This window comes from Panicum virgatum, chromosome 1K (assembly GCF_016808335.1).
Source record: "Panicum virgatum strain AP13 chromosome 1K, P.virgatum_v5, whole genome shotgun sequence".
Classification (NCBI taxonomy): domain Eukaryota; kingdom Viridiplantae; phylum Streptophyta; class Magnoliopsida; order Poales; family Poaceae; genus Panicum; species Panicum virgatum.
In genome coordinates this window covers 16,662,758-16,680,203 of record NC_053136.1, presented here as the reverse complement: position 1 = coordinate 16,680,203, position 17,446 = coordinate 16,662,758, and the positions used below count along the sequence as shown (strand labels likewise).

At 41.9% G+C, this 17,446-nt stretch overlaps 1 protein-coding gene and 1 long non-coding RNA gene across 3 annotated transcripts; both read right to left on the bottom strand.

Annotated features, from left to right (window-relative positions):
- Positions 1-335: 335 nt before the first annotated feature.
- Positions 336-5,896, bottom strand: LOC120653345 (C2 and GRAM domain-containing protein At1g03370-like). The gene is made up of 9 exons (XM_039931107.1): positions 5,476-5,896; positions 3,686-5,059; positions 3,271-3,453; positions 2,889-3,169; positions 2,674-2,790; positions 2,061-2,323; positions 1,030-1,195; positions 651-923; positions 336-566 (listed from the first exon to the last, which is right to left on the bottom strand). Exons 1-9 carry the CDS (start codon positions 5,894-5,896, stop codon positions 336-338), a joined length of 3,309 nt encoding a protein of 1,102 aa, XP_039787041.1.
- A 5,632-nt stretch (positions 5,897-11,528) lies between these two features.
- Positions 11,529-16,721, bottom strand: LOC120697574. Of its 2 annotated transcripts, none has more exons than XR_005684551.1 (8): positions 16,475-16,721; positions 16,049-16,167; positions 15,750-15,878; positions 13,651-14,213; positions 13,145-13,273; positions 12,639-12,908; positions 12,316-12,560; positions 11,529-12,097 (listed from the first exon to the last, which is right to left on the bottom strand). It is a non-coding gene; the product is annotated as an uncharacterized LOC120697574 (long non-coding RNA). The 2 variants fall into 2 exon arrangements; XR_005684552.1 differs by having other exon boundaries at positions 12,639-12,838.
- Between the last annotated feature and the right edge of the window lie 725 nt (positions 16,722-17,446).

Sequence of the window (17,446 nt, the reverse complement as noted above, 5' to 3'; positions counted from 1 at the left end):
ATGTGGAGATAGATCGTTTCTTCATCAAGGAAAAGTTGGATGATGGAACTATAGAATTAAGATATGTAAACTCTGGAGGTCAAATAACGGATAGTCTAACTAAGGGTTTAGGAGGAAAAGATTGTAATGCTGCGTGTGACAAGATGGGAATGATAGATAGATATCATCCATCTTGAGGGGGAGTGTTGGGCTGTACGTATGTGTGTGGAGGCCCAATGGCCTATGTATTATGTATATATGTAAATGTAGAGATCAAGGAATAGAGTGAGTTCCAGAGTTTTCCCAAATCAACAGTTACTCTGAACATCTATCATTTGTGTGCTGAATTCAGCAATCTATTCTTGGGGGCAACCAGTTTCCTTTGAAAGGGTACCTTTTCTTGATGTAATCTCCTTTTCAACTTCTACAAATATCTCCCTCAACCTGTTGGTGGAATTCGCAATGACATTCTTTGCAGCCTTCTTCTGGTGCTTAGCGCCCTTCAACCAGGCAACCCCTAATAACACCTTGAGGCTGCAGGTGTTCGGTCTCAAGGCTGTGCTCGTCATGTGGTACTTCAACTGGATCTGCAATATCAGCAGACACTGTGACCTGACAATTGGAGGTAAAACATGGGACTGCTTTGGACAAAAACAGCTTGGTTATCTTACACTAGAGTAGTCTTCATGCTGGATGCCTTGGAGGGTCATCACCTCCTCGATTACCCAGCCTTCTTGGTTTGGTAACTTATATTTTTGTTGAGTGGTCGTTGCTTCCCCTCCATATCTTGATAAGCTTTTGTCAAACCTAAAACTGATGCGCCTTTGGTATATGTCCCGGTTCAGCAGCTCCCATTCGGTCGCGGAGTAATCAACACAACCAGTTCTCTCCATCACTTTATGTTCCAGTGAACCTCCGGAGAACATCTCCATCAAGCCACTGATCTGCAAATGCAGAATTACTGAGATTTTAGCAGATTCTTTTGCATTGCATTGTATAAAAGTTACAGAGATGAGTCCATTGACAAGATCACAAGTCAGCAAGACTCACGTCAACAGAAAGAACTGCTGAGTAGACTTCTGACATTTTTACATCATCGTTGGCCAATTGAGAACCTTCTTCGTAGGGAAGCTCTTTCAGTTCAGATTCTTTATCAATTAACTCACCTTTCTGTTCCAGACCTGATGACCGCATTTTCCATATTGCCATGATAATCCTGACAGAAATGTTTGATATGTTAACACAAACATGTCAAGAAGCCTATTGCAAATACTTACAGAAACATGAGAGTTGACTCAATGCTTTGTTGAACCTGAAAAAAGTATAGTGATCTACCAGTAAGGAATATATTGATAAAAAAAAGGAATTTATTATTAATTTACTGCACAGTTCCCGTTCCTGAAAGTATGAGTAGGATTAATTGATATTGGTTATCCAACTGTGTATGTGCGTTCGTAGAGTCCAGAGAGGTATTTGTGTGCCTGTGGGGGTTGGCAATCATACTACTCCCTCTGTCCTTAACAAGTCATTCTAATCTTATCCTAAGTCAAACTATTTTAAGTTTGACCAAATTTATACAGAAGATGTATCAATATATATGATACCAAACGTCTATATTTTCATAAACTTGGGCAAGTTAGTTTTTTTTTTGAACCTGGAAACACAGCGAGGGAGGCCCCCACTGTGAAATTGGTAAGTTAGTTTGACTTAGGATAAAACTAGACTGACTTGTTTTTTGGGGATGGAGGGTGTACGGTAAACAGAAAACAACACCAACCAAACCTTAAACAATATATACAACAAAGAAATTCCAGGTATTTTTTCCATCATGTCAACCATGCTGCCTCAGTACAAGTTGATTATTGGAACTATCACATCAGGAGTTAGGAGCACAGGATAAAAAGATATGGTAAAGTACTTATGATCGTTCTTATTTAAAATCATCTGAACCAAATGGTGTGATAACGATCAATAAAATCAGGTTCTTAAACTATAATTGTCTCAAACAAATGCATAATATGGTTCAATATCTCTTCGGGGTATCAACATGAAAATTAAAACAAGGGTACCTCATACAATACCTGTGAGCATCATTGAATGAAACAAATGTCTGGAAATGGAATTTCAGTCTTCCTTGAGGATCCAATGTTTTGGCTCCATGCCTAGCTTCAAGACCTCTGTCTTTACGAAGGATGATCATCAAGGATGGACTGCCAACTGTTGCAAGTTTCGGTGGAACAACCTGGATATCATCGATGTCTTCCCAAAGAAAGAAAAATTTTGTTTTCCGGCCAAATATATTGGCATAAAACCCAGCTATTCTTGGGGAAAGAAAGAGCCGCCCCTATTAAAATGACAACTACCTCAGTTATTGGTTAATCTGATCAAAAGCAGGTGCAAAGGATAAAAATGAGATAACAAGTTGCAGTAACAGTGTGCCACAAAAATCATCAAAAGGTGTACAGCGATGACCCTATTTCACTCGGAAACATGGTATATAGACTTCATGTGCAAGGTTTACATTGATTTATTTCACATATGCAAGGTCCAGCACTGCATATTGGATGGTGAAAAATAAATGGTAATAACGTATTTCAAGACGGTATCTCCTATTCTGAGCAAAAATTCAGCTGTACCGTGATAAATCAATGCCAAATTGCCAACTCAACACATACAAAGTAATAACATTATTACCTGAAGTGGCATTTTCCGTTTTAGATGGCAAGTAAAATCGTCAATGAGGAATTCTTCGGGAGGAAGGCTAAAGAGCTTACGGAATGCTGAATTTGTCTGCGCTGAGCGCAAGTTAATCTGAACATTCAGTCATGCAAGTTTAGTATTAGAATGCATTGTGGTGGCACTAAAACAAATTTGGAGAACTTTTTCCTCGAATTTTGAACAGCTTGTACCTTCTTGCCAACTTCTTTCCCCATTTTTTCTAGATAATCCAAAACAACTTCAGTCCCCCGTGAGTTACTCAAAAAGATCCGCAGATGCAATTTTGGCTGGTGCCCTTGGGGAAACCTTCCAGCAAGAGGAAGCCACATGTCACCCAAATCTGACAAATTGTTTTTCACAAAGTTGACTTCTGTTTGACCAATAGGAGTTTCATTGCTTGGACCATCTGAATCATGCACAACCACGTCCAACCTTGCTGGAGGGTCATCCATCGCATCAAATTCAAATATCTCTATAGAGTTGAAAAATCAAAGAATCAAGAAAATTCTTAGAAGATCAAGATCTACTTTATCTTTAAGATTAGAGGAAACTCAACCCAGAATCGATACTTACCGTTCCATTTTGGTTCAGACGTCTGGTACTTGACTGAGCTAGTTTTCCTCTTTCCATTGCAGGTGAAAACTACATAAGGATCAGGCAAACCAGGTGTACCAGCACTTACTACACTACTTCCCTCAATAAGTGCAATTGTCAATAACCAACCATCTCCATGAGCTTTGACTCCATGATCACTACCTAATATTGAAATAAGGAAAATGCAAATTAGATGTCTTCCTCATAAGGGAATGAAGAACTTCACAATTTGCTGAATGAACCATATTTTCGAATATGAATAATTTGCTCTTTTATATCGTCTAGAAGACTCAATTGAGAAAATGTTCACTTCATTCTTGATTAACATCTACTAGATTGTCCATCACAAAGACAATTAAGCATCCACTGCTTTTAGAATAGGGAGATTTGTTACCACGCTGTTTCCAGGCTTGCAAAAAACGTCGCCCTACTTTGATGATATTATGCCCCTGAATGATCAAAATGATGCAAAATACAACCTCTCCAATGGAATCTGGAAGATCAATACCAAAGTATTCAAGTCCCCCATGCACCATATTGGGTTTGGCTAGATGAAGATGTGTAATAATATACAGTGCTGTACTGAGAGAAAATATGAATGCGAAGCTCCCAAGGAAGCGGGCAGCCAGCTTCAAGTTTGATTCTTTCTGCGGTTGCAGAGAAGCTAAGATTTTATCTTTGCTATTAGCATCATCAAGCTCAGCTACCTTGACTTTCCGGGACAGTACTTCAGAAAACTGTAAATATCCTTCTGCAAGGCCTTGTCTTGTCCCATTTTCGATCATTCCTTTCAGCATCGTACTCTGAACAAAGTTCAGACGCCAACTTACATTAAGTTGTGTGGTTTGTTCTTCAGAAGCAGACTGAGGACCCGGTATTATACGGTACAATATCTCCACCTTGAAACAATTACCACAAGGAACGTCAGGAGTACTAACACTAGACAAAACTGCAAAAGAATTTCCAGATGCCTTCAAGTATTTCTGCTCTTCAGTGGCTTTAACAGATTTAACTAATTTGCTTGCAGCTTTTGTGTAAGTTAATGTTCTTTTCAAACAATTCTCACTATTCTTATGTTTCCAAGGCTCGATGTGAAATCCACTTGTTCCTTGAAGTTCGGCAACTTCTGGCCAGAAATCTGAATTTGCAGTAAACAACAATGAATTCAGTTCAGCTGGTGCGATGCTGTAAGATTGATCCACTAATACACCACCAGGCAAGTTTGCCGGCATTTCACAAGCTTGGTCTTTGGACTCCATAGTTTTCAGTAGTTCGTGAAGACTGGCCTCAGGCGGCATGCAATTCTCTCCGTTTTCACGAGCGTCAGAATGCATTTTTGCATCTCGAAGCTGGTCTGTGACGGGATCGGATGCCACAGAATGTGCAGCATCAGCAGATTTCCTGAAGTATCGAGACATGACCTCAACTACTGATGATGTATCAGCAATGGAGCTACCTTCATCTTCTTCAGGGTCCAGAAGAATGGACCGCTCTGTGCTGACACAGGATGGTGGTCCTGTGCTTCTAGAGCCTTGTTGCTCCATGATGCTTTGGTTCAAACCATCCAAACTTCTGAGGGATGCCCGATCCATGCTGCCACAGGCTGAAAGATCCAGACTGCCGGTAGTAGTTGATAATGACGAGTCAGTAGTTGCAACTGATCTATATGAGCTGCACGATATATCATCGATAAGTTGCGGTGGAGCTTGATGTGTGTCCTCGCAAAGGGTGGCCCTAACTGATAAGTATACCCTCAGGCAAATTTCACCTGCAAGGAAATATAACTAAACCGTGAATAATGCTACCTTGAGTTACCACTGCATTTCACTTTCCAGAAAGATTGAAATGATTAATAATGTAGTAAAGCATCCATCAGATTGGGGATAACAGAACAGTTGTAGATTGGGGACAGAGACTCTTGAATCCGAAAAAAAATCAGTCAATTAGGGAGGCATTGCTCTAGGAAGTCGCGAATTTTTACTATAAAAACAACAAGAACAAGGCAATATGATTTCATTTCCCTGAACAAGTAGAGTGCCTATTATGAGGTGTAATCCATGTATAACATCCATACTCCTACCCACATTTCTTTGGATACTGTTTCGATTTCTTTAGATACTATTACGCGACGAAGCATTGATGATTTGACGATTCCATGGGAAAAGGGAAAACGGATGGGACTACCACGCCTCTTCCTCCTGAACTTGCCGCCGTTCCTGGGCTGGAGCTGGTACCACTTGGTGCCGAGCGAGAGGTCGTCCGTCTCCATGATCGCCGTGAGGGGCAGCCGCACCCGCCCTAGGAACTCGGCGCCGAAGAAGCGGTCCTCGTTGAGCACGGAGACGACGAGCTCCTCGGTGACGTCGCCGACGAGGAACCCGAACTCCTCGTCCCACACGGGGCTGAGGCTCCGCTTCACCACCGTGGTCGCCCGCGGGCGGCGCCGCCCCAGCTGCAGCCGCACGTAGGGGTCGCTGGAGCCGTTGAGGTAGATCGCCGGCAGGCCCCGCGCCTCCATCACGTGCACGCGCAGCAGCATCGGCGCGTCGTGGTGGCCGGGCTCCGCGCGACCGGGAGGGCCTGCCGCCGCCGCCGGCCTCGCCATCTGTGGGGCCTCGCGAGACGGGACGAGCGGGTGAGGCGGTGCTCGGTAAGAACGGGAGAGATCGAGCAATGGCGGGCGATCTGCAGCCTCCGCGGAATTGGGGATTTGGATGAGGCGAAAGGTGGGGGATTACCCGCGGCCGTTTGAATTCGAGACGTGTTTATCCCGTGGCGCATTTTCGCCCTGGGCCTGTTCCGAGAAACATGGGCTGCCTCAGGTTAAACTGCAAAGAATCGGATGCACTAAAAATAGACAACGTGGTGTAACCCTGCATAAGCTGCAACTTTTTCTTACGAAAATACGCAAAACCCATGAACTCCATACAAATCGAATTCGGCGTGAGGCAATGAGGGGACATCGCAATTCAAAGATGAACACAAACTGCATCGTTTTTCTTACCCTGTTACCGAGCAGGCAAGCACACTGTCCAAGTACATGGAATGTTGGAAATAAAACAGCCCGAACCTGAGTTACCAGACTAATACACAGGGAGGCTGATAACGTATGATGATCACTGAAGCAAAGAGCAACTGGTTCAAAATTAGTAAATTCTCGAATTGTTTCTCCCAGTGGTCAGCTTGACAATCCTCCTCACTACGATTGTGAATATCAGAAAAAGAGGAGTGTCCAGGAGCCTGAACATAAATAGCCAATTTCTTTCTTGCTTTCGCATGGTGATGGCTGAGCTCCCAGTGATACAAAGCATTCGCATTTGTAGCAAAATTGCACGTTACTACTCTTTCCCAAAGTCTGCGCTCACTACAACAAATATCACCTTTTGTGACAAATACCTAATGACATTAGACATATTCGTCGTTATGTTGTTCGGTTTTATGACATTTTATAAGAGGCATTACAACTTAGTGACAAAAATGTGGTATTCGTCATTAAGACTAACTACAAATCGTCACAAACTAATCCGATGCCAAAATCGTAACGAATTTCATTTTGTCGTTAAGACCAACAGTTAAATGTCACAATTTTTTCAAAAGGAAAGGAAACGATTAGAGTGGGTCCCACTCCGACTTGCTAAAGTGGGCCTACTCTCAGCCTAGGTCCCAACCGCATGACCCTTTTTCCCTATATTTTTCTCTTTTTTCTGGCCCAGGCAAAATGTAATTCGATATATCATTTTTCTAGCCTGCTAGACCAACATACCACATTTTTTCAGCAAGACAAGTCATCAAATCTAAGTCGGGTTATGACCACAGCAGTGGGTTGCTGGCAAAGCCCAACATAACGGGCTGGACGGCCTGCAGCCAGCGCTGGGCCTCGCCTCGTCAAAATCAAAAATTGAAAATAAACCTGCGATTCTTGGCAGACAGAACTCAAACCCACACGACCTGTAGAACCACATGTTGCAATCTTTACCACTGAACTATGAAACTGATTTTGTAAAGTTGTGGCAACTATATCTACTTATATGATTATTATGTGACTGAATAACTATCCTCCTCTCCCCAATCTGAATCGATGCCCTGCACAGCCACTCTTTTGACGAGCCCCGCCTGCCGCGCCACCGCCCGTGCAGCGCCTCCTGCTGCGCCGCAGCCCGTGCAGAGCAGCTACGCGCCTGCCGGGAAGATCGCCGGGCGCCACTCTCTGTCCTCCTTTGTCCGTTCTGATCTACTCCTTGGTCTCCTCCTCACGGCGCCTCAGTTCCGATCTGCCTCGGGCTCCCGCTCTCAGTTGATTTGCTTGCCCAGTCTGATGGTTGTTCGTTGATGCTGCTGTTGTTGCCCTTGAGTGCCCGCTACTGTTGTGTGGCATGGGGAAAATAGTCTGGATCGAGCACCCTTAATTTGGCATTCTGGTAATCCTCCCTCTATGTTGGTCCTATGATTTCTACATGCACTGATCTAAATCTCTGTATCCTTCTGCTTTTGTTTATGAGTTTATTGAAGTCTGCAGTGCCTTGTTGCCTGTTCTCATTTTCTAACTCTTTCCCTTTTACTGCGTCAAAGGTGCAGCGCATACAAGTTCATTTGGCTGCAGGAGTAACAAGCTGAAGTCAAACAGAAATCATTTGCAGCTTGCTGGTCTTTCAGTTTCTGACAATGCAGATTACTGCACAGAGTTAACCGGTGCAGCTGATTCTGCTGATACTTGTCCAATGCATTGCAACGCTGATTTTTCACTATGGTTTGGCATCTCTATAACGAATTGGACATATCTCGATGGCGAATTGGACGCATCAAATTACATCCATGGAACCGAAAAATCCTATAAATATGATCTCACAAACTTATTAGTCTCATTGATTATGTTGTCACACAATCACCAAAACCACAAAACAATGGCCTAATGAGGCTATGTTCCTTACAGATCTTTTTACCTTTGTGTTAAGTGTTGACTAGATCAAGTCTTGTTAGTTTGATTTAATAGTTTTTCAACTGAGTTGATTGTAACAACTGTATTTGCTATTGGAATATTTTTGAATATTTATGTTCAGTAAAGCTGCTGCATCAGCGACAATGTATTTGCATGTGCCATATTTTGCTCCTTTACTATTTTTGAAAGAATGATGATATGTTGCTGGTCGCTACCTTGATGATTGGAACTTGAGATGGCTTGAATGCTTGATGGATACAATTTGAATTAATTATTGACCCAAACAATATTATTAAGTTATTAACTGATAATATATTTTTAAATTTACAATTTTTGTTGGTGGTATGTGTTTTCTTGGCAGTTGCCAGCTAAGAAAATTATAATTTTAGGGCCACGTAAATATCATTCCTTGGCGGCCATCAACTGCCAAGTTAATACCTTCTCTTGGCAGTTGAAGGCTGCCAAGTTAATAACTTTCTTGGCGGCCATCAATCGCCAAGTAAAGTTTTATATCCTTGGCGCGGACGGTACATGTTCTTATCGCTTTGGAAATTTTAATGGTGCTCTACTTTTCTTGGCCCCCAAACCGCCATGTAAATGGTACTTGGCGGCTGGACATCAAGTTGATGGAATTTTCTTAGCGCTCTACTCTTGGCAGACTTTGCTTGGCGGGAGGCCGCTAAGGATCATTTCCTCCCCCCGGGGGCTCTTGGCCACACAATTTTTGCTAAAAAAAGATTATTTTGTTGACAGTTTTGGTATTTTCCGTGGTGGTATTTGGCCGCCAAGGCAATTACGGTTTGGGGTAGGGGCTGGTTCAAAGCACAAACCGGTAGCACCATCGGTTCTGAACCGAGAACATAAATCGAACAGCCACTACTAGAAAAGAGGCCTTAGGTACCGGTTGAAAATGACCTTATGTATCAGTTTTGGAACCGGTACTGCGAAACCAATACTAAATGTTTGTGCCTAGGACACCAGGTATTTTAATTGGTGCCTAAGGCCTCCTTTGGTACAGAGTGAAGGTTCCACCTAGTAACAAAGTTATTTTGGTCAAATAAAACATATGAAACCTTGGAAGAGGCGCGCGTGTGGCGACCAAGATTCGAACCCACGATCTCTTGCCTCGCGCATAGCTCCCTTACAATCTCACGTGCACAACAATTGTGATTGAGAGGGATATATTTTCCTTTTGAAATAATCCATGGGTGAGTCTAAGGTACCGGTTGGTAATACCAACCGTTGCCTAGGCTATCCATAGGTACATCATAAAATGCAATGAAACTTGAACGAAACAACCACTCTTTTGTACGAGAAAATGGGCTGGATTTATATGGGCCACAAAAGGAGGAATTACGGTCCACACTTATTAAAGTCATCTTAAATGGAGCATCTGCGCTGGTGATTCGTGGACTCTCTGGCCAGTCTCAATGTAAAGTTTCATGACATTGTTTCCAAGAATAACACATCATGCAATGAAACCAAACATGAAAAAAAATACCACCCGGTGCCTATGGATAGCCTTAGCCACCGGTTGGTATTACCAACCGGTACCTTAGGCTCTTCATTGGCTTTCATCCACCCCAAAAGTACCGGTATGAAGAAAAACTGATACTTTTGGGATGGACTTTTGGCCTCTTTTTCTAGTAGTGAGCCACTCAATCCTGCGGTGATGACCATTTTGAACGGATGGTGATGCGGTGCTGGAGTAGTGTTTATTTCCTGATTTTAAAGCAGTTGCGTGAAAACTAGCAAAGAACATAGAGAGAAAACTAGCTAAGAGCAAGAACTGATTCCAAGGTGAGCGGTAGCTGCAATGTCAAAGAATATAGAGAGAAAACTAGCTAAGAGCAAGAACTGATTCCAAGGTGAGCGGTGGCAGCAATGTAAGAATATAGAGAGCAAACTAGCTAAGAGCAAGAACCGATTCCAATTAGGCGAGCGGTAGAAGCAATGTCAAAGAATATAGAGAGGTAGATCTAGGGCCACAATAGAGGACATTATTTGATGCCATACTCTAAAGACCAACCAAGAATTTTGCATTCATGCTATCCGCATGAGCAAAAATTCATGCATCCATATTTTGCATTCATGCATCCATATTTAATTTTAATGAGTTGAAAATGAAATCATATAAATATATGATGGACGAGATATCTTATAAGCGAGTACGGATGAACATTTAATGATTAGTTAAAAGTCATATTTGAATAACCATGCATTTAGAAAGAATTACAATAGCGCATAAGCTATTACAGGTTTTAATGAGGGTAAAAGATTTTAATTCAGCTCGATAAAAGCAATATGTAAGGAAATTAAATAGGCTGGCATATATCAATATTAGCATGCATAAATCAGAAAAAAAAAGAAAATTCTAGAGAGGATAAAGGGGGTGCCCCAATGATTTTGACGTTAATATTTCTCCATCCCGCATGTTCATTACTCGGCACTACCCAGAAATATCGCCCAAAATGACAATATTTAAAATTAAAGTTATTATTTTTTCGTTGATACATTGTACTAGAGTTCTAATTTGTTTGGCTATTAATCAAATATATTTAGAAGATGGACGATTTCTCTGCAATATATAACCTAGTATCGTTTGACGATTATCTTATCTTGTTGCACGTAGTACGTATTCTTATTTTACTTCACTACCAGAAACCAGATTTACCTTGGCGGTCGAAATCCGCCAAGGAATATAGGTAAACCGCCAAGGTAAATGTTCTTGGCGGCCGGCTGCCAACAAAGCCCGCCAAGTATAGAGTGCCAAGGAAAATCGATATACTTGGCAGCCAGCTGCCAAGGATTCTTTTCTTAGTGGTTTGGCCGCCAAGCTAATCGGAGTGACACTAAAATCTCAAACGCGCCAAGAAAATGTTCAAACCACCAAGTAAAGTTATTTTTTTGGCGGCCTCAGACCTCCAATTAAATCATCTTTCTTGGCAGGCCCTCCCTGCCAACTTAAACTATTTTCTTGGCAGTCGCACCCCGCCAACTTAAATTATTTACTTGGCAGCAGGGTCCAGCCAACTTAAATGTTTTCCTTGGCGGTAGTCCCCTGCCAAGTTAGATTATTCCCTTGGCAGCCGTGAGCAGCCAAGTAAACATCTTTGCTTGGCTGTTGATCTCTGCCAACTAAAATTGTTTCCTTGGCGGCCCTCAACTGCCAAGGAAAAACATATTTAACTTGGCAGCTAGACTCGCCAAGATAATTTTGTTTTCCTGGCAGTAAACTGCCAAGTTAATTCACTTTCAGCAATTAAATTAGCAGGAATATATTTACACAAAACTAGGAAAATACAAACAAAGTCACAATTCAATTGAGCCAAATTGGATATATGATTGCATCAATAATGTACGGATCATATATCCAACAACCATTTGCTCAGTACAAGTCCAGTTTGCATAGAGCAAACATGTCATCACCACATCATCATACCTACATATAATCTGGATGGCAATATTGTATCATGCCTACATGTCATCATCACACACACTCACAAAATACTCAGCAAAAACTCAGCTACACATCATATGTTAGCTTCTACCAAAATAGAGCAAAAGAAGTTAACAGCACATCATGCATGCAACTAGTACTTAGTCGGCATTAGTACGTGGGTCTTATACCAATTCCATTTGCTGCTTGTAGATCAGTCACTGCAATAGTTATCAACGATCGCCTCCGACGACTTCATTGCCGTCATCATCCTCGCCTTCTAATTCAGGATCATAATCGCCATTTCCTTCAAAGGAACCATCGTCGTCGTCATCGCTTTCACTATAGTCATCATCATCGCTTTCATCTGTGTTCTCATTGTTGCTCCTATCATGAACAGAGTGGGAGCATCCATGCGGAGATCCAATAGCCTGCAAGATCAGTAAAGTCTCCATGATGATGTGCAGAAAATTTGTACCATGTGAACCAACACAGATAATTCCTAGCAAAGCAAGAACTAAACATATTCCCAAGCAAAACCGAGAGGAATCAGCCAAGACAATCTGATCTGAGCTAACAAAAAGAAATAAAGTATTTGGCAAGCAAAACCGAGGAATTAGCCAAGACAATCTGATTTTGGCTACCTTACCATGAACTTAAAACTAAGGCTGACATTTCTAATCAACAAGAAGCCACCTTTTCACTGCTGCAACTCATATTGTCATTCTGCCACCAAACAGTATTAATTCTCTAGACAAAAGACCATCAACGCAAAAAACTTGGACACTACAATCATTGAAGAAAATTTGTAACATGTTGACGACGTGCATCAAGACTTCCTAGACACCCCAACAGCTCTGGAGGTGGTTCTTTTCCAAAATCAGAATACATTTTCTGCAATTGAAAATGTACCCAGATGAAGAGACATGCATAGGACATGTTATTTGATAGAAGCAATGAAACAATTATTACCATGATCAGTGCATGATTAACATTAATTTGCTCAATGAGTATCCCATTAGTCTCTTTCAGCTGCTCATTTTCTTTGAGCACCTTTTCATAATCAGCAGGATTGATTGGTTTAAAAGGTACATATTTACTATGTATTAGAATGGCTGCCTTGTCCACAGCACCATCGCCTATTGGAACACGCCCATGCTTCATGCCGTTTCCTACAATGTGCAGCACCTTCCCATCAAGTTCATGTGAATTCTCATCTGGAACTAGCTATCTGTAGTCATCCTAAAAAAGCAGCAAAATATAGACATGTGAAAAATGTTTATTGTACCATTATTATGGAACTAGCACTTTGTAGCCATCCTAAAATAACTAAAGATATTAACTGCACCAGAATGTATGATATTTGCTAATTAAGAGTAAAGCTGATCAGATACTACTGATAGGGACCTATAGATTATAAATTGACAAAAACATTTGAAAAGAAGCTAAGGTAATCAAGAAAATAATGCAAAGCATACCAAGCGGCTTTGTGCTTTTTGGCTGTGAATGGGACCAGCCTTTCCAGTGCTGTCTACAGTTTTGAATCTAGATTTCGTTACAGCATATGTGTTTAATGTGCCACTCTTCTCAGGACCAAAAGTATGTTCCTACAAGAAGGGAAGCAAAAAATTATGCAAGGGAAAATATTGTAGAGGTCAATGGCTCAAGCAAGACATAAGGTTAAATATCAGAAGTTGTTGTGTCTCTGTAAAATTCCTTGAACCTCCTCTGTTTTGAGCATTATCTTTAGAACTCATGCACGACTCTTGGGCCCTCTGTCTCTTTCTCTTGTACTCGTCAGTGGTCCAATATTTGGAGAACCAGGCCCAAGTTGCCTTATTGCACCATTCCAACCGACAAGTTAGGTACTATTCTTCTGTAAGTTCAATTGTGCGTGCTCGTGTATCATCACATTCCTCATATTTTGAATCAGCAGAATTACAAGAATGTGGTAATGTACAAATATGAGCTCATATGTACTTACCGATGGCCTCTAGGTGCAAGCTCCACCCGCCCACTACGCGGAGCCATTTTCAGTTCTGTCCGCGACATCTTTGCCCTCCCTCTTTTTGGAGCATCCAAGCGAACTCGTTTGGAACCAATATTTCCATGGGAGTTACCACCATCACTAGCACCATTCAATGGAGAGTTGAGACCATCACTAGTACCATTTAATTCACAGTTGGCCCCATCACTAGTGCCATTCAGTTGAGAGTTGACACTATTAGCAACCCTTTCATGGTTCATACCATTAGCACTGCTCCTCTCAGAGTGTTCACCGTTGGCGCCTCCAACCATTGTGGAGTCCACACCATCAGCATTGATCCTTCTAGTGTGACCATCATCAACTCCAACCATTCTGGAGTTAGAACCATCTGCACTGCTCCTTTCCGAGCTCCCAGTATGAGCTCCAACCCTTTTAGTGTTAGCTCTTTTGGACTTACCAGCAGCAGCAATGCTCCTTTCAGTGCACCCAGTTTGATTGCTTCCACCCCTTATTGCATCCTTGTTGCTGGTAAGCTTTCTGTGCTGAAGGCCATGCATTTTCTGCATTATCATCAACAAAACCATTAGTACATTGTATATCTCAATCACAAAAGATCATATTTTCAGAAATTTGCAACAGCACACATAAAGGACAATTTCTGCCCATGATATTGATATGCAGCAACACGTGTAATGGACGCTTGAACACAAATCTTGTTTACTTTGAAAAGGTACACAAGTTCCAAAAGTTACAGCAAGAAAGTAAAAATATTCAATAATCATTTGGATCATAAGCTGGATGTTCAGGTAGATCATCATGGTCTTCATCCAAATCCTCTTCATCTTCTTCGTATGTATCTTCATCATCCAATGCTTGTTCACCATCACCTTCAATATTCAATTTGGACAAAAATTCCGAATCCTTAGGATCAGTTATCTCATCTGAAACAACAGAAGTCTGATTATCTAGCTCAATATCCAAATCAATGACAAATGTGCCCTCCAATCCCTCCTCTTGAAAAAATGACATTTCTTGTATTGGACCAGCAGGAGGGTTTGAGCCATCGCTGTTATCATCTAGGGGAATATAGCCACGTGGAGTAACCTGATATGTAACCCACCAGTCCTGTAGATCTGCTCTACTCTTACAAGCATAAGGCAAATAGTACACTTGTTCAACTTGACTTGCCATAACAAATGGTTCAAAAACAGGAAACATAAGACATACCTAGACCCTCCAATAATTTTTTTGACTGGTAAAAGTCCTTGGGAACCTTAGATTCAGGAGGCAGAAGTTCATTAATTAACTCTAAGTTTGCTTCAAAGTGTGCAATTGACATATTGTATTGCGATTTCAAAGCTAGCAAACGTGCCACAACAGAAAGAGATGAGTGTGTTGTGTTCTCATGGACTGGTTGATCAGCACTATCAACCATCCTATAAAAGGCCCGAGCAAAGGGCGTAATCTCATCATCACTTGTCGGCGCATGGTCAGCACCTAGGTCAACTAACATATCATCCATACGATCAACTTCCTCTGAACTCTCATCACTTCCAATTTCAACATGACTCTCTCCATGTGATGTCCATAATCTGTAGTTATCCCTAAACCCATGTTTACACAAGTGCATCTCTACATCAAACCTTTTGTGCCTAACATAGTTCCGACACAAGGCACACGGGCACTTAATGGTGTCATTTTCAACCAGACCCAACATTGAGAATGCATGATCTAGAAAATTGTTTGTTTTTTTCAATCCACTCATGAGAAGGAGGCTGCCCACGAGACCAACCACTATACATCCATTCACGGTCTGCCATTACTCTCGTTCTGTGTTAATTTAAAAAGATGGTATATTTCAATGTCACAACAATTTTATACAAATATCAATCATAGAAAAAATGTAGGTAAATAGAATATTTCAGTTTCAAATAATGTAACACATATCAACAAAACACGACTAGAAGGATAGAATTTCTATTGTCAAAAGTGAAGATGAATATGCAGATAACAAACAAGTGCATTCAAGACAATGTCTAACACACTACTGCTATTTCAATCAAAATGCACCATTCAACTAATACTGATATACTTACTGCTATTTAATTGGAGAGGTCTGCAATTCGTGGGAGAGGGAACCAGTATGTTCTTCAAATAGTCAAATTATCAGCAAGATCCCCAATGTGCTACTCAAACAGATGACGGGCTCCTTAGATCCAGTGTCCCTCAAAAAAATTGCAAGCAAGAAAAGTCAGATTTAAAACTCCCTACGGTCCCCTTTACTTGCTCAGCTACTGGAGAATTCAGTTAAATCAAAATTTGTATTTTTGGAAAAGCTAATCTAGCCTCCATCGATACAAATCGATCAAGAATCTAACTATACTGATATACTTACAGCTAATCAGAAAGGTCTGCAGTTCGTGGGAGAGGGTGTGTTCATCAAATAGTCAAATTATCAGCAAGATCTCGAATGTGCCACTCAAACAGATGATGGGCTCCTCAGATCCAGTGTCCCTTAAAAAAATGCAAGCAAGAAAAGTTAGATTTAAGCATCCCTAAAGCCCCTTTGCTTTCTCAGCTACCGGAGGATTCGGTTAAATCAAAATTTGTATGTTTGGAAATACTAATCTAGCCTCTATCGATAGAAATCAGTCCAAAATCTAACTAATCTGGAACTGATTTTCCTCACATCGTGGGAAGCAAAATGAACAGATTGATTAAAGCAAAAGAAAAAAAATGTACCAAGCAAGAAGCAAGCAGGATAGTTACGAGCAAGAAGCAAGCAAGACAACTACGAGCAAGAAGCAAGCAAGAAGCGTACCAATCAGCCACGTGCACCACGGCGCCGGCGCCGGCGCCGGCCGGCAACCACGATGCAGAGGAGTCCCCTCACGGCAGCGCCAGTGATGGGCCCACCTGGCACCACCGCTCACTCCATATCACGGGACAGATTGCTAGATGCGAGATGCTGAGGTTGGCGGTGTGGAGGATTTGGAGGAGCGAGGTCGAGCTGGTGGCGGCGGAGGCTTGTGAGTTAGGGTTTTCTTATCTATATGGGTACATGCGGGACTTGTGATTTTTAGGCCCCCATTGCGCGGGAGGATGCAGTTGGGCGCGGCCCGTGGGCGCGTTACTTTTTTTGCCTAGGCGCTGCAATTTTTTGGAGCGCTAGACATGGCAGCTGTTTTTTTTATAGGAACGTGGCAGCTGTTTTGGTCTGCCGCTGGCCAGAAGCTGGTGAAGCACAGGGGAAGCATGCACACAAACAAAACTCTACACGGCATTTGCATAGTTTTATTGGCATGTGGAATAATAAGATTCATTTCACGTATAGTTAATTATTTGCTCGGTAATATCTTGATTGTTTAATTGTACGTCAAAATTCAGTAGCCCTTTAGCGATCCTAACCCATCATATTTAACATTGTTAATACAAGCTATAAGCTATCATAGGCTATCTAATTTATCGATTATTATGGGCAATCCCAGCAATATCATGCACAAATATCATTCTCGTTCCTATCATGTGTGCCGCATGTCCCTCGAGGAGGAGACCAACAACTTCCAAGTGCTTGTGAACACTAAGCACCGAAAGTAGGTTAGTCGGGGAGACCCTTCACCACACCAAAGTCGATGATCAAATGCGCGGAGATGTGGCGGCAGTGGCGGCCATGCAACTAGAGGGTGGAGGCGGTGACACGCACATGTACGGAGGGTGGAGACTAGAGGAGATGCATATGATTTAAAGTTTGCGAGCAAGGAGAGAGGGTAACACATGTAAGTATTGCATCATG

What these genes read in the sequence shown, in the direction of transcription:
- LOC120653345 (XM_039931107.1), bottom strand. Translation starts at nt 5,896, where the DNA reads ATGGCGAGGCCGGCGGCGGCGGCAGGCCCTCCCGGTCGCGCGGAGCCC. An exon ending in AACGGAAAATGCCACTTCAG is followed by an intron (nt 2,324 to 2,673) that starts GTAATAATGTTA and finishes TCATTTTAATAG; the next exon opens with GGGCGGCTCTTTCTTTCCCC. An exon ending in AGCATGAAGACTACTCTAGT is followed by an intron (nt 567 to 650) that starts GTAAGATAACCA and finishes CTGATATTGCAG; the next exon opens with ATCCAGTTGAAGTACCACAT.